At 43.1% G+C, this 24,881-nt stretch overlaps 1 protein-coding gene across 1 annotated transcript in view; it reads left to right on the forward strand.

Moving 5' to 3' along the window:
* The window catches only part of SUCLG2 (succinate-CoA ligase GDP-forming subunit beta), a 222,802-nt gene that overhangs the window by 109,938 nt on the left and 87,983 nt on the right, over positions 1-24,881 (forward strand). The window contains exons 3-6 of the mRNA XM_079963723.1: positions 13,318-13,417; positions 13,512-13,602; positions 18,763-18,915; positions 21,151-21,240. Of these exons, the coding sequence (XP_079819849.1) occupies positions 13,318-13,417; positions 13,512-13,602; positions 18,763-18,915; positions 21,151-21,240 (434 nt within the window). The remainder of the gene's footprint in view (positions 1-13,317; positions 13,418-13,511; positions 13,603-18,762; positions 18,916-21,150; positions 21,241-24,881) is intronic.

The following is a 24,881-nucleotide window of genomic DNA, read 5'->3' on the forward strand; positions in this document are numbered from 1 at the left end:
TTTGGAATTCATTGTAATCTCCTCCTCTTCCTCCTCCAAACTAACCCCCTCTTTCCTTCTTTCCTGGCCTGTGCAATTTGGACTCTCCTCCAGAACACCTTCACAATGGTATCTCTCTTACTTTCAAATCCCTTCTCAGAACTCACATTTCCCACGACACCTTTGGCACAATTCCTTTGTCCCCATACACTACAATCCTAGATAACTGTAGCTGAAACAACATGCATGTGCTATGCTTGCCCGCATCACCCTTTCCTTCCTTTGTTGTCTTTCTATGCAGTGATAGGAGTTTTTCTAGGAACTCTAGAATTGCATTGGAATATTTTCAGTTTGCACTGGGATATTTTCTGGGGCTCTAAGGTAAGGTTACCAGATGTCCCCGTTTCCTGGGAACAGTCCCCGGATTTACAAATCAGTCCCCATACAAAATCCTATCATTCCTACTGAAGTTAAAAAGTGTCCCTGGATTCATTGAAAAAAATCTGGTAACCTTATCTAAGGAGTGATCTAATTCAGCATGATTATATTATTGTATTTGGTAAACAAAGTTAGAATATTTGAAACTGCCAAGCTTCCGTAATATTTAAATAATATTTAAATATTTAAATATTTAAATATTATTTTTATTTTCAGTTGACTTCCATGTGTTGCTACTAATGAACCTACGAAACGGCCGTGTTTTTGTTTGTTTGTTTGTTTGTTTTGTAGAAAAATAAAGCACTAAAAAAAATTGTGTGCCCCTCACCACTCTGTTCCTATGTCAGAATTTTGATTGTTAGACTCTGGGTGCAGGGTCTTGTCTGCTTGGACTTTATAAAGTGCACCTGCCCCAATCTATTGGAGTGTGTTGATTTATTACATAGCAGTAGCTTTTGCAATGTGGTCTATTCTCCTCGCTTGGACTACGATGAGAGGTTTCTGGCCACCAGAGCTCCCAAGCTTGTCTGCCATGGATAAGAGGTTCCCATTGCAATCCAGTGCATGTCTCCTCGGAAGCGAACCCCATTGTCATCAATGGGACTTGGTGTGTGTTGGATTATAGCCTCAGTTACGCTTTGCCATCCGCACAGTAGGGCCCAAGTGCTCTCTCAGGCATATACAGTGGTATCTCTACTTACGAACACGATCCGTTTTGGGGTGCCGTTCGCACCCTGAAAAGTCGGTAAGTAGAGTGCTGCTACTGCGCGTGCGTGAAGTGCGCAGATTGCTTCTGCGCATGCGACAAAACTGGAAGTAAACACTTCTGGGTTTGTGGCGTTCGTAACCTGAAAAGCCGCAATGTGAAGCAAACGTAACACGAGGTATGACTGTACTTTCTTAAGGAAAACTTACTTCTTTTTTTTATTTAAAAAAATAGAAAAGGAAAAAAGATATATATTCACAAAACTATTCTAATTCTTCATTTTCTAGAGTTGGAGATAAATAAAAATTCCCACCGTGAATTCCGCAGTTCAGCCATGCATAAAGAAGCAGGCTAAAAAGCAAAGGTTCTCTCTCCCCCTCCCACCTCACAGCTCTGTTCTGCCATCATTACAAAAGACGGGGGGGGGGGGAGAAATCAGTCCAGGAGCACAGGTGTGCATATTGTTGCTGCTAGGGGCAAGAGCTGTGTATTTCGTTCTTAATGACTACTTGATTTCAACACTGCCTACTTCATGATGCATAAAAAAGCTATCCTCCAAGCTGCATTATAATAAATGCTATTATGAATCTGAAGACACAGCTGAGCAGTCTTTCGCTGCTAACGTTTATCTGCATTAATGATAATAATAATTTTAAAAGAAAGAAGGAAGGAAGGAAGGCGGGGAATACCTCCTGTGTGACTTCCCTTTGTCTGCTCATGTAGCTGTTATGGTTAGACATAGGGGACTGGTTTACCCGTTTTCCCAAGCACGATTGGGTCCATCATAGCCTCCAATGGTAGCTGATCATAGCACCTCTACCTGTTTATCACATCTCTTGCCGGAACCTAAATGCTTTATGTGCAGGTGAGTTTCAATGCGACAAGGATATTATGTTGACCACCATGAAAATTAGTTTAGTAGCAGTACTAAGCAGGCATAGCTAAGGTTGGAGGCAGGCGATGGCATTCAGCTAATGTCTCTCATTAGTGCAAGGATTTCTGCTTCTGCAACAGGACTTTCTTCCTCCTGCACACACCCCATGTCCTCCCACACCTGCTCTGGAAGGTTGGGAGAATCCCGAGAACATATTTAGGGGGGAGGGAGGGCAAATGTTTTTGCATTGACGGGAATCTGTACCCCAAGCACTGGAGTTTGGCTTGATACAGATCAATGAGTATTATCCCAACACACAAAACAACAGCACCAATTTGTTTTGTTAATTGTTGAAATTACTACTACTACTACTACTACTACTACTACTATATTTATTTATACCCCACTTTTTCCCTGGATGACACTCAAGGCAGCCAATAGATAAAAAGAAGAATCACTAAAAACATGGGGGGGGGGGAGAGAAATCATTAAAAAAACAATTAAACCTTAATAGAATTAAAACTATATCTATCTATCTATCTATCTATCTATCTATCTATCTATCTATCATCTGTCTGTCTGTCTGTCTATCTATATCTTATCTATCTATCTATCTATCTATCTATCTAGAAATACTGCCCCCCAATGAGGCCAAAATGTTTAGGGGTATGCATACCCTTGCGTAACCCCAGAAAAAAGCAGTGTGCGTGCGTGCGTGCGTGTTTAAAATATACTCATAATTAGACTAAAAACAACGTTTCATTAACCCTGTCATTAAAAAGTAGTCAGCTCCCAAAAGGCTGTTGGAACAAGAAAGTCTTCAGTTGCTGACAGAAGGAAAAGAGGGAGTGTGGCTTCTCCAAGGAGGGAGTTCCAGAGCCTGGGAGCAGCCACCGAGAAGGCCCCGTCCTGCATGCCCACGACGTGTTCCTGTGAGAGAAGCCAAGACCGAGAGAGGGGCCTCGCGCAAATATCTTAATACCTGGGCAGGTTTTTCAGGTAGCAATCTCATAGATTGGACCAAAGGTGTGTAGGACATTATAGGCCACAACCAACACTTTGAATTGTGCCTGGACACAGATCAGCAGCCTGTAGAGCTGTTCTAATAAGGGAGTTGTATTTTCCTGATGGGACGCAGGTGGCGCTGTGGGTTAAACCGCAGAGCCTAGGATTTGCTGATCAGAAGGTCGGCGGTTCGAATCCCCGCAACAGGCTGAGCTCCTGTTGCTCGGTCCCTGTTCCTGCCAACCTAGCAGTTCGAAAGCACCTCAAAGTGCAAGTAGATAAATAGGTATCGCTCTGGCGGGAAGGTAAACGGCGTTTCTGTGCGCTTCTCTGGTTCGCCAGAAGCGGCTTAGTCATGCTGGCCACATGACCCGAAAGCTGCATGCCGGCTCCCTCGGCCAATAAAGTGAGATGAGCGCCACAGCCCCAGAGTCGGCCACGACTGGACCTAATGGTCAGGGGTCCCTTTACCTATTCTCCTGATAACCAGATCCAGTTGACAATCAGGCTACAGCTCTTTGAGCCAGCTAAAGTTTCTGCAGGACCGTCTTACCCATAGGCGCTAGGGGTGCGGGGCAAGAGTCCGGGGCCTGAGAGTTGAGTCTGGGGAACAGCCCACCGTTGGTCGGAGTGCCGCGACGGGCTCTTCTGCTCTGTGCTGCAAGTTTGGGGGCAACCGAGCCAGCGAGATGCTGAGGCGGCCGGCCGGCCGGCTCCGCCCACCTGTGTGCCTGGGACTGGGCAACGGGGGGGGGCGCCGTGCGGATCTTTGCACTGCAGCACCACATATGCTTAAGACAGCCCTGCGTTTCTGAGCACTTTCCAAAGGTAGCCCCATGTAGAACACATTAAAAAGGTAAAGGTACCCCTGCCGGTACGGGCCAGTCTTGACAGACTCTGGGGTTGTGCGCCCATCTCACTTAAGAGGCCAGGGGCCAGCGCTGTCCGGAGACACTTCCGGGTCACGTGGCCAGCGTGACATCGCTGCTCTGGCGAGCCAGAGCCGCACACGGAAACGCCGTTTACCTTCCCGCTGGTAAGCGGTCCCTATTTATCTACTTGCACCTGGAGGTGCTTTCGAACTGCTAGGTTGGCAGGCGCTGGGACCGAGCAGCGGGAGCGCACCCCGCCGCAGGGATTCGAACCGCCGACCTTTCGATCGGCAAGTCCTAGGCGCTGAGGCTTTAACCCACAGCGCCACCTGCGTCCCGTAGAACACATTACAGTAATCCAAATAGGATGTAACTAAGGCGTGTGTCACTGTTGCTAAATCAGATATCTCAAGGAGCGGGTGCAAAGCTTTAACTGTGCAAATGTCCTCCTGGCCACCACAGAAACCATGGCCATCACCATGCTCAGGTCTGAGTCCAGGAGTACATGGAAACTGTTGTGTCTACAGGGTTAGTGTTATCCCATCCGGTGCAGGCTGAATCTTGATTCCCCGTTTTGCCTTCTGACTGACCGAGAGCACATCTGACTTGTCAGGATTAAGTTTCAGTTTGTTCACCCTCTTCCAGTCTGTCACTGAGAACGGACACTGGTTTAGAACCAAAACAGTGTCCTTGGATTTAGGTGGAAAGGAGAAATAGAGCTGGATGTCATCAGCATGATGGCGACACCGAGTCCCAACGCTCTGGAGGACCTCTCCAAGCAGTTGCATGTAAATGTTAAATAGCATAGGGAAACCTTGAGGGACCCCATAGGCCAATGGCCAAGACATCAAACGGGGTCACCCAGGACCACCTTCTGGGTTAATCGCTCCAGGAAGGAACAGAACCACTTTAAAACAATGCCTTCAAGTCCTATCCCAGCAAGTTGGCCCAAAGGATACCGTGGCTGATGGCATCGAAAGCCTCTGAGAAGTCCAGCTGAATGAACAGGGACACTCCTGCTGCCCAGTTCATTGGCAGTCATCCACCAAGGCAACCCAAGCCATCTCTGTCCCATAACCTGGCATGAAACCAGATTGAAATGGATCTAGATAATCAGTCTCCTCCAGAAACCCCTAGAGCTGTGATGCCACCACACTCTCCAGTACCTTGTCCCAAAATGAAATATTGGTATCTTCAGTATTCACCAGCATAGCTGCTGAGTCCCTCTCTGCAAGATTCAAGATGGCAGTGTGAGCCTTCTGGTAAGGTTTGCCTTATTACTGTGTTCCTTACATCATTGATACCACATCTGTGATAGCTGAACTAATTCGGGAAAGCATTAGCACTGTTAGAGTACTACTACTACTACTACTACTACTACTACTACTTTATTATTTGTACCCCGACCATCTGACTGAGTTGCCCCAACCACTCTGGGCAGCTTCCAACATATATGAAAACATAATAAAACATTACACATTAAAAAGCTTTCCTATACAGGGCTGCCTTCAGAAGTCTTCTAAAGGTTATATAGTTACTCAGATCCTTGAAATCTGATGGGAGGGCATTTCACAGGGTGAGTGCCACTACCGAGGAAACCCTCTGCCTGGTTCCCTGTACATATCCTTTTGTACATATCCTCTTTGGTTTCACCCACAACTATTACTAATACAAGGTTGTGATGTCATATCCTACTGGAGCCAGGCTGACTGGAGCTGTTGGAAATTATAGGTCAGGGACCAGCTTGCCGAAGGCTTTCATATACAGTGGTACCTCAGGTTACATACGCTTCAGGTTACAGACTCCGCTAACCCAGAAATAGTACCTCGGGATAAGAACTTTGCTTCAGGATGAGAACAGAAATCGTGCTCCAGCGGCGCAGCTGCAGCGGGACGCCCTATTAGCTAAAGTGGTGCTTCAGGTTAAAAACAGTTTCAGGTTAAGTACGGAACTCCAGAACGAATTAGGTACTTAACCCAAGGTACCACTGTACCAGACAACTAATTAAGCACATTCCTGTGCTAGAATCCATGACCCCAGAAGGTTGCCATGTACACATAGCCTTTTGCCACATAGAAGATGTACTTTGCGGCAGTCAAGGTACACCATAGTTGAATTTATCTAGCTTCCCCCTCCTCAGTTTTTAATATTAGTGAAGTGTGTAATAACAGATATGAAAACAATTAATAACATTGGCTGATGGAATCAAGAGACTGGGTAATTTATCATTATGGATTTTAATGAGGCCTACAATCTTGTAATAAATACACAACATTTTGAAGAGGTTGGAGTTATATATATAAAAAAGATGATTAATCTGTTTTCAGTTCTGAAACGAGGGAGGGGAGAATGTATGGGGCAGGATCTGGAAACCTGTGTGGAAAGGCCTGGCTGCATCTGTGGGGGATGAAACGTAAGTGGGATTGCTTAGAATGTGGGTGGCATCGATTTAAAAATAAAAAACCGTGCAAGTTGCTACGTAGGCATTTAACATAAATATGACACTGCCGATTTCTGCTTGTGAGTGGGAGGCTGATCTCTGTCTTGTAGAGAAACTTCAATTTCACACCTCAGTTTCATTTATTCACTTGTATTTTGTGGGAGTGCTATCTTTATAAAAGCAGAGGCTGCTTTTGCATGCAGGTGTCTTGGCCACCATTCTGGATCTTCTTCCTTGGAAGGGGAGCAGGGGAGGGGAAAAGAATTGCCACTTCCTCTTGAAATATTACTGGTGCTGCAATCTCTCTGTGTCTTGAAGGGTCATCAGCTCCCAGGTTAGGTTGTCATCCTTTATTCTGGCCCCAGTCCCCTGCCTATAACAGCAGAGGAGGCTTTTCTTCTGCCACTTGGATCTCTATGCCAGAAAAAAATAATCACCTGCTAGATTTCTGTGCTAGGAATATAGCCCATATAAATAAAAGGCCCAGGAGTATAAAGGGGGCATTGTTTTTTTAAAAATACATTTGTATCCTACTTTTCTCCCAAGGAGCTCAAAGGTGACGTACAGTTGTACCTTGGATCTCAAACGGCTTAGTTGCTGAACGTTTCAGCTCCTGAACGATCAAAAACCGAAAGTGAGTGTTCCAGTTTTTGAACGTTTTTTTGGAAGCCAAATGTCTGATGTGGCTTCTGTGGCTACTGATTGGCTGCAGGAGCTTCCTGCAGCCAATCAGAAGCCGTGCTTTGGTTTCCAAACATTTTGGAAGTCGAACGGACTTCCAGAATGGATTCTGTTTGACCTCCAAGGCACGAATGTACTTGGTTCCTCCTACCCTCTCCTCGTTTTTTCCTCCCAACAATCCTGTGATGTAGGTTAGACAGAGAAACTGTGATTGGCCTACGGTCACCCAGTGAGCTTCATGGCTGAGTGGAGATTTGAAGCTGGTTCTCCTGTGCCCTAGTCTAATGCTTTAAACCACTGTATCACCCCATTCTTTTTGTTAGCTATTGTATGGTCTGTACAAAAGGGGGAATATAAATCCCTAAATAAATAACTGGATCGAGCATTCATGAGAGCTTATTTAAAAGTTTTAATAGTTGTTTGATTATTTTAGTACAAGTGTCCCCCCCCCCCCATAATAGCCCAATAACACACTCATATCATGGGATGTTATTTACCGGTATGTGTAGAGAGCAAAATATTTTTGTTACTATTCTTGCAGCAGACTGTAAACTCCCATCAGTGTGAATGGAATATTAGAACAATGTGTAGGTAGGTAAAATTAGCAATCCCACATCAAAACCTCAGTCACTGTTCTCACCCAACCATATTGTTTCGTGATCAGGAATCCAGCAGTTAAATAGACACAGGAGTGGGCTGAAAACAAGCTGCTCGTTTCTGCTCCAGGCGTTTCCAGTGGACCAGAGCAATCATAGTTGCTAAAGTAGGTCCAATTTTTATTGATTCACAATAAGCTTTCATTATAGTATGGAGTCCTGTTGCAATTTCAAGGTGCAGCACTTCAATTTGTATTCACAACACTAAAACGCAAGGAGATGTATTGTAAAATCTAATACCAAAGGTTTTGTCCCTTGAAAGAATTGCTCTGTATAGATTTAATTCATTTGCTGCGACGGGTCGGCCCAGACTGAGTACAAGTCTTTTGAATTGGACACAATCCTCCAAACAAGCACTCTTTTCATCTAGTTGCCACTGAAAGGAACTAGAGCTAGGAAGCAAGCAGGTTTAGAACGATGGCATCCAAGACTACATTTCTCTCAAACCTTTAGCTCATGGGTTGAGTGAGGGTGTAGCACAGGGTAGACTGACAAATACAAACCAGCTCTTTGTGCAGAGACAGGAAGGGGCCTGGCCTACTGTAAGAATGAGGTGCAGATCTGATCTCTTGTTGTCAAGGCTGAATTAGATAACAGGCAAATGTACTTTCAAAGGAGGCATAACGAACATTGTGTATTATGTCCTGTGCCACAAGTGCTCTGCTTTCACTGCAAACCTGGCAGACTGAACTCTCTGTTTGGGGCACAGTTCCTTGGCTGCAGTGCCAGCCTGCCTTGGTGTTGTTCATTCTCAGGGAAACCAAAATGCTTGTTTACAAAGCTATTGTATTGCCAACCTTACTATATGCTTGTGAAACATGGACCACTTATGAATGCCATCTCCAACTCCTCGAAAGATTCCATCCACGGCGTTTCCGAAATTTTTTTACACATCACTTGGGAAGACAGGCGAACTAATATCAGTGCACTGGAAGAAGCAAAGATCACCAGTGTTGAAGCAATGATTCTTCAATATCAACTTTGTTGGACCGGTCATGTTGTGCGGAAGCCTGATGATCGTCTAACAAAGCAGCTACTCTATTCCGAACTTAAAAATGGAAAGCGTAATGCTGGTGGTCAACAAAAGAGGTTTAAAGACCGTCCAAAGGCAAATCTTAAAAAATGCAGTATAAACACTGACAACTGGGAAACACTGGCCTGCGAGTGCTCCAGTTGGAGAACAGCCTTTACCAAAGGTGTCATGGGCTTTGAAGACACTCGAACTCAGGATGCAAGGGAGAAAGAGGAAGGCACGCTTGGCAAATCCACACCGTGATCAACTCCTGCCCAGAAACCAATGTCCCCACTGTGAAAGGACGTGTGGATCCAGAATTGGCCTCCACAGTCACTTACGGACTCACTGTTAAAATTGTGTTTATGGAAGACAATCTTACTCAGCTACAAGTGATCGCCAAAGAAGAAGAAGAGTGTGGTTCAGCCAGCTGACCCCAAAGGGCCATTTCTTACCTATCAGACTCTGCAAGGGCCCTTTTTCCTAAGCCCCTGCTCCCAGTCCCTGTCTCGTTCTCACTGTGTAATTGCTTCTCGCTGTCCTCAGGAGAGCAAGAGGGATCGGTCCCTCTTGCTCTCCTGGCTTCAGGGAGAGCCTCAAACCCCCAATTCGTGCACTACCAAGTTTCAAATCAGTCAGCCAAATCCTTTTCTAACCTAGGTGAAAATCCAGAGTCAAAAGTTGTTGAGCTTTCCCACCCCACCCCCCCAAAAAAGTTGTTGAGCAGAAATAATTGCCTATTTTGAGCTATTGTTTATGCAAATCAACAAAAACAGCCCTGCCGCCACGGCTTGCCACACGTCCATACTTCCCCGGACATCATTTCCGCCAGGGTATATCCGAAAAATTTCGGATGTATACAACCCTAGTCTAACCATAAGCTGTAGAATCTGCTGAATTCCATTCAGCCAACCCCATCTTAAGGCAAGGCTACAAATTTCCCTTTAATTCAGTGGAGATTCACATATATTTGAGGTTAGCCAATCATCCTGTTGTAATAATATAATATAAATTCTCAGGAAAGTTTTTCCATGGCTAATAATGCATTTTTAAGATTTGCTGGTACAATACTTAATGACGGAATTGGTTACAAAAGCAACACGCTTCTAACAAGCATTTGACTTATCTTACTAATTTGTTGTTGTTTTTTTACTTTGGACTTAATTGCAAAGTGAAGGAGTGTTGAGAATGCTACATTATATTGCACTGTAGCACATCCCCTGTTTGTAAATATCAATATGACATTAGTTGTGCCAGCCACTTTCTAAAATTACATAAAATTGGGGCTTTATTTTCAGCTGGAGCTTACCGGAATTCACTTACGGGACTTCTCGGGTCAGCACCATTGCCATTACAGTGGTACCTCGAGTTACAAATGCCTTACAAACGCTTCAGATTACAAACTCCGCTAATCTGGAAGAGTTACCTCGAGTTGAGAACTTTGCCCCAGGAAGAGAATGAAAATTGTGTGCCAGCAGCGCAGCAAGAGCAAGAGGCCCCATTAGCAAAAGCACACCTCTAGTTAAGAACAGTTTCAGGTTAAGAACGGCTCTCCGGAACGAATTAAGTTCATAACTAGAGGTACCACTATATAAGAAAACAAGGGAGGTATACAATTGTGAGTTCTGGCACCTGATTTTTTTATTTAAATAGCAATACAGTATAGGGATTTCCCCCACTTTCTCACACAGAGACATACATATACATGCAGGGAAAGAGAGAGATATCTAGTATGTAGTTAGAAAAAAAAAAATTTTCTCTTGGAATTATTTGTAGATTTATTGGAGCTGAATGATAGACGTTAACTGAAGAGATCCATTTTAATGTTGTTTCCTGAATATGGGCATATTTCATTTCCATACAAAGCCTGTTAGAAGCTGTGCCTTTCTTTTGTGCATCATCCTGCGAGGACAGTCGAACCATGTATATATTTTCAGATACAATTAAATTTCCTGTGCGAGGTACTCTTTCCTAACGCAATCTGGGAATTCAGGCAGGAGACAACACGGAAAGCGCGGCGGCAAATAGGAATTGGTTGTGGTGCGCTTTGTGAGAGTCGGATCTTTAAATAAAATGGAAACGGTGACATTGGAGGAGCGAATCAGCTTGGTAAATACTAAACCATCAGGCCTAGTTACTGTAAAATAAGATTTGGCTGGTTTACTTCATTTTCCAGAGCTTGGGCAAATAACTGTGAAATTAAATTACTCCATGTCACTTTCCCCTAGGGTGTCAGGAACCTGTTTGTAAAGTGTTACGCTAAGTCGCTATATTGATTAGTACTTGAGGTCTAACCTTTCCATAGTTATGCTTACTTTCCTTATGCACTTATTTATGGCTTTCATACTTGTTGCCGTGAAAGAACTTTCACGGCCTTGATGCTCTTTTGGCAGGTTCACTGAAGTTGTTGGGTTTTTTTTTAACCACCTCTTTCATCCCTCCCTTACCCCTCTCTCTCAGTCTGTCTTCTCTCCTTATTTGTTGTTGCCAAGTAAAAAGTAATCAGTATGCAGGCTATGAATGCAACTGACTTGGCCTGAAGAGCCTGTGGCACAAAGGGTAATGATCGCAGTCATAATTGACAGCACTTACCATGGTGCATACAAGGCTTTCATTGTCGGGATGGTTAGCGACTCAAAGTAATCTAATTAAATGCTTGTAGCGTCTATTAACAATGCCAAAATAGATGTTTTATCACAGCGGATGGAGCAATTCCTGGCTTTTGCTATCGTCAGTTGGAAAGTGGCTTATTTTTAAAAAAATCATTTAATAATTTGTATGCTTAGACAACACAGATATGAAACTGGATTCATTTTTTATTTGATTTTTTTGGTTGCATTTAAATTTCCTTGTTATGTGCCTTTTGGCAGCATGAATTATAGAAAAGCTGGGGATGGGGGAAAGCAGGGGGTGGGGGGTATTGGAATGCACGGCAGATCTTCAAGGGGAAGGATTTAAGGTTCAAAGTGATAGGTGTCAAAAAATAAGTGCTTGGGAAGCAGATATTTTCTAGTGCACGCCTCCTACAAGCTGTGTGGAGGGGAGAATGTAATTTCTTTTCCTGGCTTAAATTTTATGCTTTTATAATAGGAAAACACACACACAAAATTTAACTCATCAATCCCATTGCAAGCTCTGTATGCATAGATCTCCCAGGATTCTCAGTAACAAGCCAGATATGATGCAGGAATGCTGAATCTTAGATCTCCCACTTCTTTTATAGCAGCAGCTTGGGTGGGGTGGGGTGGGGTGGTGTTAGTGGGAATCTCCGTTTGGATGGAGTCGCACAGTTTGGAGGCACTCCATGATCCAGCTTTGTTGATTGTGGTCCAGGTGGCCTCAGAGGCCATGTGTGCATATTTCCAACGTAGACTGGTTGCCCCTTCTGAGTTAGGGTTGCTTGGCCACAATGATCCATGCTCATGTGGCTTCAGGACTGGACTACTGTCATGTGCTTTGTGTGGGGCTACCTGGTGAACCCATATTCACCTATTTTGTAGGAACTGCACCTGCTGCCCATTCGCTGCTAGGCCCAGTACAAATGTTAGCGTACAAACCCATACTATGCAATGCAGTACCCCACTATAAAAAGAACCTCCTTCTCTTATATCTGCCCTAGGGCTCTGTGTTCTGTCAGAGAAGCTCTCCCCATGATCCTTTGATAGGCAAGACCCAATATCACTGGGGGAGGGGGAAGGCCTTTTCCACAACAGTTTCCTGATTCTGGAACTCCATCCCTTTGGAAATACGACGTTCTCCTCACTGAGGGTATTTAAAAGTCAACTGAAAACGCTTTTCTTCAGACAGGCATTTGAGTGAGGGCTGTAACTCAGATGAGCTTGTTTAAAACCACTGTACTGTTTTAATTATTGAATTATTGAACTGATGATCTTATTTTATTGGTTGTGTGCGCTACCCTGCTATACGTTGGATGAAGGGCAGTCTAGGGAAAAGGCAAAAACAAATTTTCAAATTTTATTTATTTATTAAAAATCGTTGACCACTTGCCTTTCGGAGTGGTGCACAACAGACTCAGACAATAAATTCGTTCACAAAATGCATTCATATTAAAATCCCTCAAACCATTAAATAGCCTGTCTATAAAATCACCATCAGTTAGTAGAACAAGGACAGAGCACAGCAGCAAAATGTAAAGAGCAAGGGAAACAAATAGCTGGGTAGAAGAGTACATTGTATTACATTACAATTAATATGTCACTTTTTGACCAAAATGGCCCCAAAGCAGTGAACAATCCAAAAGAGAAATACAACAAAAATACAACAGACCAATCAAAGAAACATAAAATAGCAAAGTCACCTAACACCCACCCATCACACTGAATATACATTTGTACATTGATTGAATATATATTCATTATCTCACTACCAACACAGCTTCCAAGCATTGTACTTAGAAGCCAGGTTAACTCATACCTCCACCCCCTCTCCCAGTCTGCTCCCATTTCTCATCTAGGTGTGTGCCCATCCACAGTTTCCCAGAAGACGTGGGAAACTCGCTTTCATTGCAGTCTGCCAGAGTGACCAGTAGTGACCCAGAGGGGACATTTCTCTTCGGGGCTGTCCCAGTGGTGGCAGGTCTCACGACAACATGGTTTGAATCGCACAACAACGTGCCTTGCGTTTTGTTTCACAGACGCTACAGAAATTGTGTTGAAGGCTCAAATCTTGGCCGGAGGAAGAGGAAAAGGTGTTTTCAGTAGCGGGCTGAAAGGAGGCGTGCATCTAACCAAGGAGTAAGTTGGGAAATTACAGCAATATTATTATTATTATTATTATTAAGCCATCCATCTTAATGTCGATTTTTGCCTTTCTCTCTCCCTTTTCTAGCCCTAAAGTGGTAGGGGAGCTTGCTGAACAGATGATTGGATACAATCTCACCACGAAGCAAACTCCGAAGGGTGGTGTCAAAGTTCAGAAGGTAAGAGAGTCCCCCACCTGCAAATCATAATAAATGTTGTCAGGTGTAGCTTGAAGCTAGTGGACGCACTGCAATATGTCTTGTGCTGAGTGAGGCAATTGGTCCATCTGCCTCAGTACTGTTGACACTGGCTAGCATTGGTCCTCCAGGGTCTCAGATAGGCCTTTCCCAGCCCTAGCTGGAGATTCTGGGAATATGAAACAGTTGCCCATCCTTTCCCCCAGAAAGCTAGCTGTCTGATGGATGCAGGGCTGGTATGGACTTGATATGGTGGGATTATCAGGAAGAGGGCTTGAGAGTGTGAAGGGAGGCTTGGCAAATAGAAGTTATTAACAAGCAATGATCTAGCAGAAAAAGCAGGAACTAGATTATGCCCAATGAATGCTAAATGCGATAAGCAGATAATAATAAAGCATTCTTGACTTAAAACGTTTATCCCAGCCTGCAGTTAACTGCTCCCTTTTATGTGCAGAAGTCACATTGATTTCACTGGATCTGTAATAATTGTGCGCAGGATCGTTGCCAGGATGTTTTAGGTGCATGAAAATGACACCCATCTTTCCTAAATGCATGTGCTCTAAAAAGGGCCCATATCTCTCCAGTTACTGCTTAAAAACTGCCTTTGGTACACCGACAGGGAAATGTTTCTCTTTCACTTGCAATTGAAATATTGCACATCCATTATTAGATGGTTAGGCTTTCTGCTTTTCTTCTGAAATCGATATGAAATGAAAGCCCTGTATGTTTAGAACAGATTATTCAAATGAATGTGCACTGAAGTGCCCTTTTGATGTTCTCCCAACTGTGTGGAAGCTGCTTATCTGTCAAGAGCTCCTGCGCAGCTGAAAAAAATGTTTAAGTGACCCAACTGTGTGGGCAGTTTTTATTAATGACTAGTGTGGGTGAGAGAAAGGGATGGAGAAGCATGTTGATGGAATTTGCAGATGACATTAAGGTAGGAGGCAATGTCAAGTAATTTGGGAACCAACACTGAATATTTTTGCAGTGAGATGAGACCAAATCAGCTGGAGGGGAATGGCGAGGGGGAAAGATAAAGGTATTTATTCGTGGATCACAAGATGACTATGAGCCATCACAAGATGGCTATCGAAAAGGTTGTTAAACTGTCCCAATGGACGAGACAATATTGACTAGACAGGACTCCAAAGGCCAACAATTGTTGGAGAAGATTTGTTTTAATGACAACCTCAGAAGGCCAGTGAACATACTGCAACTTAGAAAAGATAGAACGTATTCTTATTCACACTGGTGTATTGTCTGAGCTTGGCTAAGGCCTTCTCAACATTTCTGCCCTCAGTATGGGCTATCAGGCCTATTTCTGTCATGAGACACTTCTTTTCCCCTTCCCATTCCACAGCTTGTGGGATGATCACCAACATCAAGCATGTAGATTTGCTCCAAAGCCGTGCTCATTAACAACTATAAGCCATCAAAATGGTACCGTTTCAAAGAGGGCAAATTCAGTCCATTGAATGGCATAGTAGGGTGTTTCTGTCCTGCTGACACATCTGAATTTTGTGTCTAATTTCTTAACCATACTTGAAGAAAAATGAATACAAGTTGGAACATTAAAAGTGAATTGCTGCTAAAATGATTTGGTCTGTCGCTGTAAAAAACCATTTGCTCAGACTAAAATGATCATAAATATGAGGAGCAGAGGTTACAAGTCTGTTGAGGACACCTCATGGAACTTGGCAATAGATTAAACTCATTGCCCCGAGTCAGATAATTGCAAGTTCTTTGGCTCCCGTACAAGTAGATCTCTGCTTTCCTTTATTGGAATGGCCATTTCAGTACAGAAAGAAAGAATCAGAGCAACTACTTTGACCTGTTTTCAAAAGACATGGAGCACAATCTATTTCATATTTGAAGTCCATTTCGCGCACTCCCTAGTCATTGCAAATACATGTGGATTTATCTACAACAAACAATTCCTCTTCTTTTATCTCACCTTCCTAGCTTTCCTTGAAGCTTACAAGGACAGAAGCATGTCATGGTTGTTTGTTTGCTTATTACATTTATATGCCACCATTATCTTCCAAGAAGCTCAAGGTGGTACACAGGGCTCTCCTCCTCCCCATTTCATCCTCATGAAAACCCCGTGAGGTAGGTTAGCCTAAGGGATGGTGACTGGGCCAAGGTCACCCAGTGAGATTCAAACTCTGGTCTCCCAGGTCATAGTCCAGTCCTCTAACCGTTACGCCACACTGGCTGCCATATGCTAAATGGCACACAGTCTCCTGTGTTAACCCTCTGTAGTTCGTGAATTGGATGCATGTGTGTGTGTTTTGGGCCATTGTCCCCCCACCACAGTCATTATTTTAAAATGTTAGACATATTTGGCAGATGTCAAACACTATAAAATTACTATATAGCAAGTATTGTGAAATATTGGGCTTACTTTTTCTCTACCTCTATTGCTGCCCCTGTTTTATACCCACCCCACCGCTGCTCCCGGAAGCCTGGGGATGTGATCCTACGAGTGGTAGCAAGGACCACAAATGCAGAATTCTCAGCAACCCAATGAAACTACAATTCTGAGGCTTGCTGGGAGGGAGGAACTAGGAACATTGTGGTTTATGTCCTGAGTACAGATGATGTCCTTATCAACCAATGAGCTTTAGAAGGTAAAGACTTTCCTTTCCCTGAAGTAATGCTTAATATGTTGGTGCAAGATCAATCTGTCTTAAATAAACAGCACTCCCCTCGGCTCCTTCAGAAGTTGGCAGCTATTTTATAGGTTTACATAAAATTCTCTTACGGCCTCATGGCATTTGGAGAACCTGGTTATCTGCAAAGACAGTTTCCGTTTATCACAACTCACTACCTGTCCCTTTTCTCCAAGCAATTAAGGAATTAACTTTATTAAAGTTTGAATTAAAGATCTGGGTGATTTTTTTTTTGATTTTTTTTTAAAAAAGACTTCAATGTCATGGTAGATCATTGGAAGATATTACACAACCTCTCAGTAATGGGTTCTAAATACAGGATTCCATTCATTCATTTAAATTCATAGTGGTCCTCATCTTGAAGGCTTGGAGCAGAAATAATACAGTGCAAGGTAAAAGAGTATTCACAAAAGCCAGTCTACACGGATATATCTTGTAGAGCTCCTGAAAGATGCTAAGATTTCTAAGAGGTGGAAGTGCTGTCAGTATGGCGCAGCCACTAAAAATGTGTTTTCATGCCCTCTTTAATCCTTAATCTAGGGTATATATTGAGTTGAAGCGTATTTGATTTTCAAAAGCAATTGAGGGGAAGGGATATTTTGGCATATAGATTAGAATGCTGAGTTTCCACCTTTTCTCAAAGCATTAGGAGAATAACATAAGGCATTACAGTGGTACCTTGGTTCTCGAACTTAATCCATTCCGGGAGTCCGTTTGACTCCTGAAACCATTCGAAAACCAAGGTGCACCTTCCTACACTCAGTTGGAAGCCATGGAAGCCACGTCGGACGTTCGACTTCTGAAAAACATTTGCAAACCAGAACACTTACTTCTGAGTTTATGGTGTTCGGGAGCTGATTTGTTTGACAACTAAGCCGTTCGGGAACATTTGATATGGATCAGATCAAAGGCCTCTGAAGTCCAGATTCCTCTTTTCCACCCTGGCCAACCAGATACCTCTAGGAAGCCCATGAGCAGGGCCTGTCTATGTGCAACCGCAGAGTAAGAGGGACCAATACAGAAATGATTGTTATGAGCTGGCTGAACATTGCATGCCACAGGCCAGTTGTATTCAAACAGCATAGTGTGGTGAAGGAGACCACCCCAAGCCTGTATAAGAGCCTAAGAAGATCTCTTCTGGATCAAGCCAATTGCCCATATTGTCCACCATCCTCTTCTCACAGTGGCCAACCACTTGCTTATGGGAAAGAAGGAACTGAGTGCAACAGCACTCTCCCCACTTGTGATTACTAGTAACTAGCATTCAGAGGCATACTGAAGTAGAACAGAGCCATCATAAGTAACAGATAAAACAGCAGAGGAGGATTGCAAGGGACAAATGGGTATATGCAATGTCGTGCACAAACCACTATTATTATTATTATTATTATTATTATTATTACTATTATTATTGCAATTGTTGTTAAAGATTTTTAAAGATCTGAATTCTGTTCAGACAGAAATCTGTGCCTGAATTACTGCAACAAATTAGAGCATACTGTATTTGTATTAATTTCTTCAAATGCCAAGGCTTTAAAAAAATGGTTGCGTGCTTTTTTCGTTAAGGAAGGAAGGAAGGAAGGAAGGAAGGAAGGAAGGAGGTACAAAATCTAGATAAAAAGAGGGATATATGCAGTGCTATTTTTCAAGAAAAAGAAGTGCCAGAACTCACCACAAACACCTCCCTTGATCTCTTTTGATGGCAATGATGCCTACCTGAGAGGTGCCGGAACTGAGTTCCAGCTGAAAAAAAGCCCTTATTAAGTGTCAGGGGAGGAAGGGGAGAGAGAGATTCTCAGAAATGGGAAAATAGCAAAAACAAATATATGGGATATCAACAAAACACTGCCATTTGGGTTCATTCATATCCCTGCTCAGCCATATACCTCACTGGGAGACCTTGGACCAGTCACTGTTTCTCAGCCTAACTTAACTCGCACAGGAAACCCTCAGGTTTCTAAAAGAAGAAGATGTAAGATAATTCTCCATCATTCTCAGCTTTGGACAAAGTTAAAATTGCCCCTTTTAAATTTCTCTCTTATTTTTATTTCTTTTGATGTAAGGGCTTGCTAATAGGACCAAGGTAAGTATACTGTTCCTGCATTTGTTTCAAATAACTTGTGAAAACGTCCCTCCTTAGTTTGTGGTAGTTTCTCCTCTCATATTCTCTCATCTCCATTGTGGGTTATTTCCATAATCCTGAGGAAAATGAAATGGAAAGGAACTGTATGATACCAATGTCCTAATGAAGTCATTGATTTCTTCCGTGACGAGAGAAATCAATGATGGATTCAAGAATGTGAGTCGAACTCCAGTGCACATTTATTACAGTACAATGTGTTCTCTCTGAATAATGGCCACTTCCTCACTCGGAAGCCTGAATTTCCAACGCAGCTAACAAAATACTGTCTCTGTTGGATATTGCCAGCAAAGACGTGCTAATAATACATTGCCAAATTGTACTTTGCAGGTCATGGTGGCAGAAGCACTAGACATTTCAAGAGAAACTTACTTTGCAATATTAATGGATCGAGCTTGCAATGGACCTGTTCTGGTTGGCAGCCCACAAGGTGGGGTTGATATAGAAGAAGTGGCAGCTAAAAGCCCGGAACTCATCTTCAAGGTACATTTCAAAGCTTGGTGACTTAAGTTTTTAAAAAATCTTTACATTATTATTATTATTATTATTATTATTATTATTAACACCAGCAAACCTTGTATGGGAAATTGGAGCTTCCCAAGACCCCAGCTTGAAAATTTCTTCCAATATCATGAAAAAGCAAACTTGGCATGTTGAGTTCCTTTAGCCAGGTTCATACGGCACACAATAACAGGTCTAACTTGGTTTGGTTTCATTGGGAACAGCAAAGGGCAGCTTACTGTACAAATGGGAAACTGTGTTGGAGATTGTCAGCTATGGCTGGGGTACTGGATTGGATCCGCTTCATTATCTCCTATTCCCCTGTGGACCAAGTTTGGCTGGTGGGCAGCTCTGACCCAAATCATGCAGGCAAAAATATTGTTCTTTGCGATCCCCACCAATGAATACAGCTGATGGTGTCATGTGTGGGGAAGGTGGGCATGGCTTGCCTTGGATGAAATCACCTCGCTGGTCAAATGGGGAGGACTGGAGCATCTAACAAAGATCCTGGCCTGGAAGTTCCCTACTGCTAAGTTACGACATCCCTGACAACTATCACTTCTTTTGCAGTCTTTCAACTGTGTATGCATCTGACTATTACAATACCAGTGCTCAAATGCAGATTGAATTGATACATTTACTCTTGGCGCTATTAGATCAGGTCCTCTGTGTGTACAGTGAATGTGTGTGCAGGGGCCAGCTTCACCTGCTGCTCACAGAGACCATGCACACAGTGGCCCACATAGAACCCTGCCATTTCAGTTTGCAATTATATGGCTCGCAGTCTCCATGCGTACAAGATATGTTCATATGGCGCATTGCAGAATGGGCTGTTCATGTGCCAAACACGTGTTGTATTGGAGGGGTCAGAGCTCAGGGTGCTTTGCGTGGAGATGGCCCTAGGCTGAAATTATGGTATCTCCAGTTGAAAAGATTACAGTTTGCAGAGACTTTGAATAGTTTCGGCTACTCAGAGCAGCTTTTGGGATAGATAGGACCAGTGGTCTGAACAAAGTATTGCAGAGCTTCATGTGTTCACAGACACTTCTCCTGACAGAGGAGTGTCATAGCAAGTCAAACGATGCCTTCCAGGACTGCAAATCTGATGGCTACCTGAGAGGAGCTTAACACTCGCTCTGCTCCTTCCCAGTCCTTTTACTTTAGCTCAGCATGGCAGCTAAGCCAACTTCCGGCTTAGCATGTCATCTGAACCCAAGATACAGTTAAGCCATCTCCTCCTAGACCAAAACAAAGCTCTTAATATTCCACACCCCACCTGCAGCCTAAAGGGGCTCATTCTAAGAGAATATTTGCCACCAGATTCTGCTGGTTTTCCAAACTGGCCCTAAAGAGAAAGGTCACTTAGGTTGAACACAGTGGGGCTTACCTCTGAGGAAAAAGAAAATTGGAGTGTCAAGGTGCCTGGCTTCCACAATCATAGAGGTGATTTCATGAGGGGAACATCCAAACAAACAAGCATTGTTCCCTTACAGTCTGAAGTGTATTGTCCAGCAGTGGCTACCTGTCTGGTTCTGCTCCTCTATAAATTAGTCTCTATTGCCCCCTCAGCAAGAAAATACTCTTTCACTCCTTAGCAATACAAATGGTTTACTCGCTGTTATGAAATGCCTTTTCCCCCCACATTAGAGCTAGTTGTTATTTCATGTTACTGTACTGGAATGCTTGATTGTATTATGACCTTCTAATATTGGTTACTGTCTTAAAAGTATTTATCATGTGACAGTCACTTAGCAACAAGGATCCCTTTTATATATTTGGTGAGCTAACAGTAGATGCATGCAGAGTTCCATAATGCACATTTGAAACTTACACAAACAGAGAAACGTTACCGGGCAATGACACCAGTGCTCTGGTTCCTTGCCAGAACCAGTCACAAAAATTAACAGACTAAGTATTCATCGATGCCATCTGTACAGTAATTAAAAGTGAAAACGGGTGTCAGATTGTCTTGTCAGCATGCCACCCTGAAGAATTACATAGTTTTTTTGGAGGGACTCTCTTCCCTGGCTGGCATAGTAATTATAACATACCCTATAGGCAGCTGCTATAGCCTCAGTCTCAGACTTTTGGCAACTTGCCACATTTTAATTAATAACTTGCAAATATATATTAAGCATTTTGGGGGTGCTTTTGAAGTTATGGGTCTGTTTTCAAACTGAATATCTTAGTTCTGTTTTGTGCCCTTTGTTGCAACAGGAGGAAATAGATATTTTTGAAGGGGTGAAGGATCTTCAAGCCCAACGGCTGGCAGAAAATCTGGGATTCAAGGGACCTCTGCAACAGCAGGTAAATTTTTCCAGGAACAAGACCGTGACTACATTCAGATGTCTGGGGCCCTTTTCCACTCAGTAGTTCTCTGGAGTTCCAGGAACTTTTTATACATAGGGAGGATTGCACTCAGTGTGGCAGTGACCTTGGTGGCATCAGAGCTCATGGGATACCACCGCCTCTGGTTTCCTTTCTCATTTAGGAGTTACGGCAGACAATCGGTGTTCAAAATACGGGTTCCAGCTAAATCATACTCAGAGCAGATCCTTTGAAATCCACGGACTTAAGTTGATCGCAATAATTGATTTCAGTGGGTCAGCCCTTCAGTGTAACTTGGTTGACTTCTTCCCAAGAATCTATTCTTAGAGCAGCTAGATGTAGGCTTGCTGAGTGTAGAACCGTTGAAATAAATGGATCTACTCTGAGCTGAACTAAGTTTGAATCCAACCCATTAAGCTTTTCACTGCTTACTGGAAATGACCTCCTACTTTCTTCAGGCATTACCTTGAATTGTGCTTCCCCGTCCATCTTTCCAGAAGCTCATTCTCAGAATTCCATCACATTCCATGACCAAGAAACAGCACCAGTGGCCCATATGTAGGTGAAGGGATGGTGCTTTACTTTCTACAGTACACAGGAATTTCCACCATTTGCAAATCCCTGCTCCTGGGTGCAACTTTATGATGAGGACAATGCCAAGTGGTACCCCAACGGCTGTATGTAGAGTGTACAAGATTACATGCATCAACAGTATACAAACTGTCCATTTTTTTACCCTGCATAACAATGGAGATTTATATTATATTAATTGCAGTCGTACCTTTGATCCTGAACGCCTTGCGAGTCGAATGTTTTGGCTCTCAAACACCGCAAACCCAGAAGCAAGTGTTCTGGTTTGTGAACATTCTTTGGAACCAGAACATCTGACGTGGCTTACATGGCTTTCCATTGTCTGCAGGAGCTTCCTGCAGCCAATCAGAAGCCGCGCCTTGGTTTCCGAACGTTTTGAAAGTAGAACGGACTTCCGCAACGGATTCCGTTCGACTTCCGAGGTACAACTGTATATTAATTAATTATTTTAATTTCAGTTCAACTCTGTCCTTCCTCCCAAAGGAACCCAGTGCAGCAAATCATAAAATAACAAAGACAATACAAATATATAAACAGGTAGCACTTCATTCTTCCACTGGATGCTTAAGAGAAATGTCCCTGGCCATCCCTTCCAGGGTAGCCAATCCTGAAAAAACAGTGTGAAGATGCCTGTTGATTGAAATGGCTCTGGAATGCAGTGTTGATCTTTTTGCCACTACCATCCAACACGGCTCTCTTCTGCAATTTTTCTACAGAATTTTTTTTCCGGCAGTTTTCTTCAGGTTGTTATTGAAAAGCAAAAGCTTGCCATTTTGTAGATGGTAGATTCTCAGCATGCATTTCACTCCTTTTAAAATTTATCATTCATGTTCCAAAATGGGAGCATGAAAATGCAAGCCACCAGGCCTGTTTTGCAACTAGCTTAATCTTTATTTTACTGCTCTGGGAAGAGAAGGATGATAAATTGTTTTTTTGTGAGGGGTTTTGCACAGAATTTCCCATATCATCAAAATGCCACTTTTGTAAAACCTTTGAATTTTTAATACACCACTTCTAATTAATTTCTATCCCAACTGTGCAATTAACAAATGCATAATCATTAAGATGATTAACACCCATTTGAAGATTTAGCAGTATCTTTAATGAGAGAGAATTATTATTAAATCTTTCTAGCTTTGCATGTTCTAGCACTTAATTATTAGCACAATGCATGAACTGCTTAACTAAACAACAGCTAATACATTTCTTCCCATGTGCTATAACCTTTGCAGTGTGATTTACTGGAGCATAGAAACATAATGGCTACATCAGTACAATCAAAGGTCTATTTAATTTGGTCTTATCATAATCGTTTATATTCCCCAGTAGGTAGATGCCAGAAGAATTCTAGTTAGTACGACAGTGAAATTCTTCCATTTAACATACTGTGGAGTCCTTGTGACAAATCTTAATACTGCTTGACGACTGCCTTGTGAGGTGTTTTTTTGGAGGGTGGGCTAAATTTCAGTTTATTCTAACATTTCCCCTTAGTATCCAAATTATTTCAAACATTAATGTGGAGAACTTTACTATAAACATGGTAAATACTTCATTTGATAAAACGTATGGTTAGGGAACTGCTATTGGGTCTTCAGATTCAAAACATTTGGGGTTTATAGTTCTGGTCATGTGGAACAGTTCATTCAAATTAGAATTGGATCCATTCTTTAAAGGCCTTGACTGATGTTCTGTGCACAAAAGTGGCTTATGTCAGTGAGAACCATAAGCGCCGTTGGGATGAAGTAAACTATGAACAGCTACAAGTAGTCACTAAATCACTTACGGCATCAGCATGTAGAATCCTTGGGCAGCTGGGAGAACCTGCTGCTGATGCCTGCCCTCCCCCCAGCTCCATGCTATGAGCAGCACCACATGGCTAAACCCAGCTGCCATTTTAATTCCCCTCAAATGTCCCTGATCATCGTACAGTTGCTCTGGGGCACTGTGGGAAATCAATATGGCGGTGTTCAACCATCTAGTGCTGTCTCCGGCAATTACTGCTCTCCTCAAAACTCCCTAGGCCACTGGTTCCCACTTATATAAGCCACTTTTTGTGCAGAGAACATCAGTCAAGGCCTTTAAGGAAAGGTTCTCATTGCCTCCTCCATCCACGTGAGGTCTGGAAGGTGGCAACATGAGAACAGGCCTTATCTGCAGCGTCTCCCTGTTTATGGAATGCTCTCCCCAGGGAGATTCATCTTGCACCTTCATTTTATATCTTTAGGCACCAGGCGAAAATGTTCCTCTTCAACCAGGCCTTTGGCTGATTCCATGGCCTTTTAAATGTGTCTGTGGGAAGCGGGGGTTATTGTTTTGTTGTTTCGGTTTTAACTATTTATCTGTGCTTTTATCTTGGGAACCGCCCTGAGATCTTTTGATGAAGGGCGGTATAGAAATCAATCAGTCAATCCAAAATTTTTTGAATGAGCAGCTCTACCAACAGAGGATGAGGCCTACCAGAGAGTACTTTGCCCAGCGTCTCTCAACCTAGAAAGCTGCCTTACCCTGCGACAGACCCGGATCCATCCAGCTCAGTCTTAAGCTGACTGGCAGTGGCTTTCCAGAGCTTCATGCAGGAGTTTTTCCAACCTTACCTGGAAATGGCTGGGGATTGAACTTGGCACCTTCTGCATGCCAAGCTGATAGGATTTCAACAACATCTGGAGGGCCAACTGTTCTCCAGCCTTGCGTTAGAGACAAGCATCCAAGGACTAAGATTCCTCATAGCACCCATACATTTATTTTATGAACAGCTTCCTCTATGTTGTTACCAGGTCAGCAGTTTGTTTCAAGATAGGACCACTGGAGGGGTGATGTGGCATATGGGGGTGGGGGGGGCACACGCTCTTTCTTCCCCAAGACAGCCACAGACATCAGTCTCTCCATACTTCTGTTTAGCCTTGGAGTTGGCAACCAGAGGCTAGCTGATTCTTTTAGAAACTTGCGGTTGATGATCTGCAGTTGTTGATTCCCCAATATAATGAGACAGAGGAACAAACTGTTAGATAAACCAGCCCCTGTTTCGTTGC

The sequence above is a fragment of the Podarcis cretensis genome (assembly GCF_951804945.1).
Source record: "Podarcis cretensis genome assembly, chromosome: 2".
NCBI lineage: Eukaryota > Metazoa > Chordata > Lepidosauria > Squamata > Lacertidae > Podarcis > Podarcis cretensis.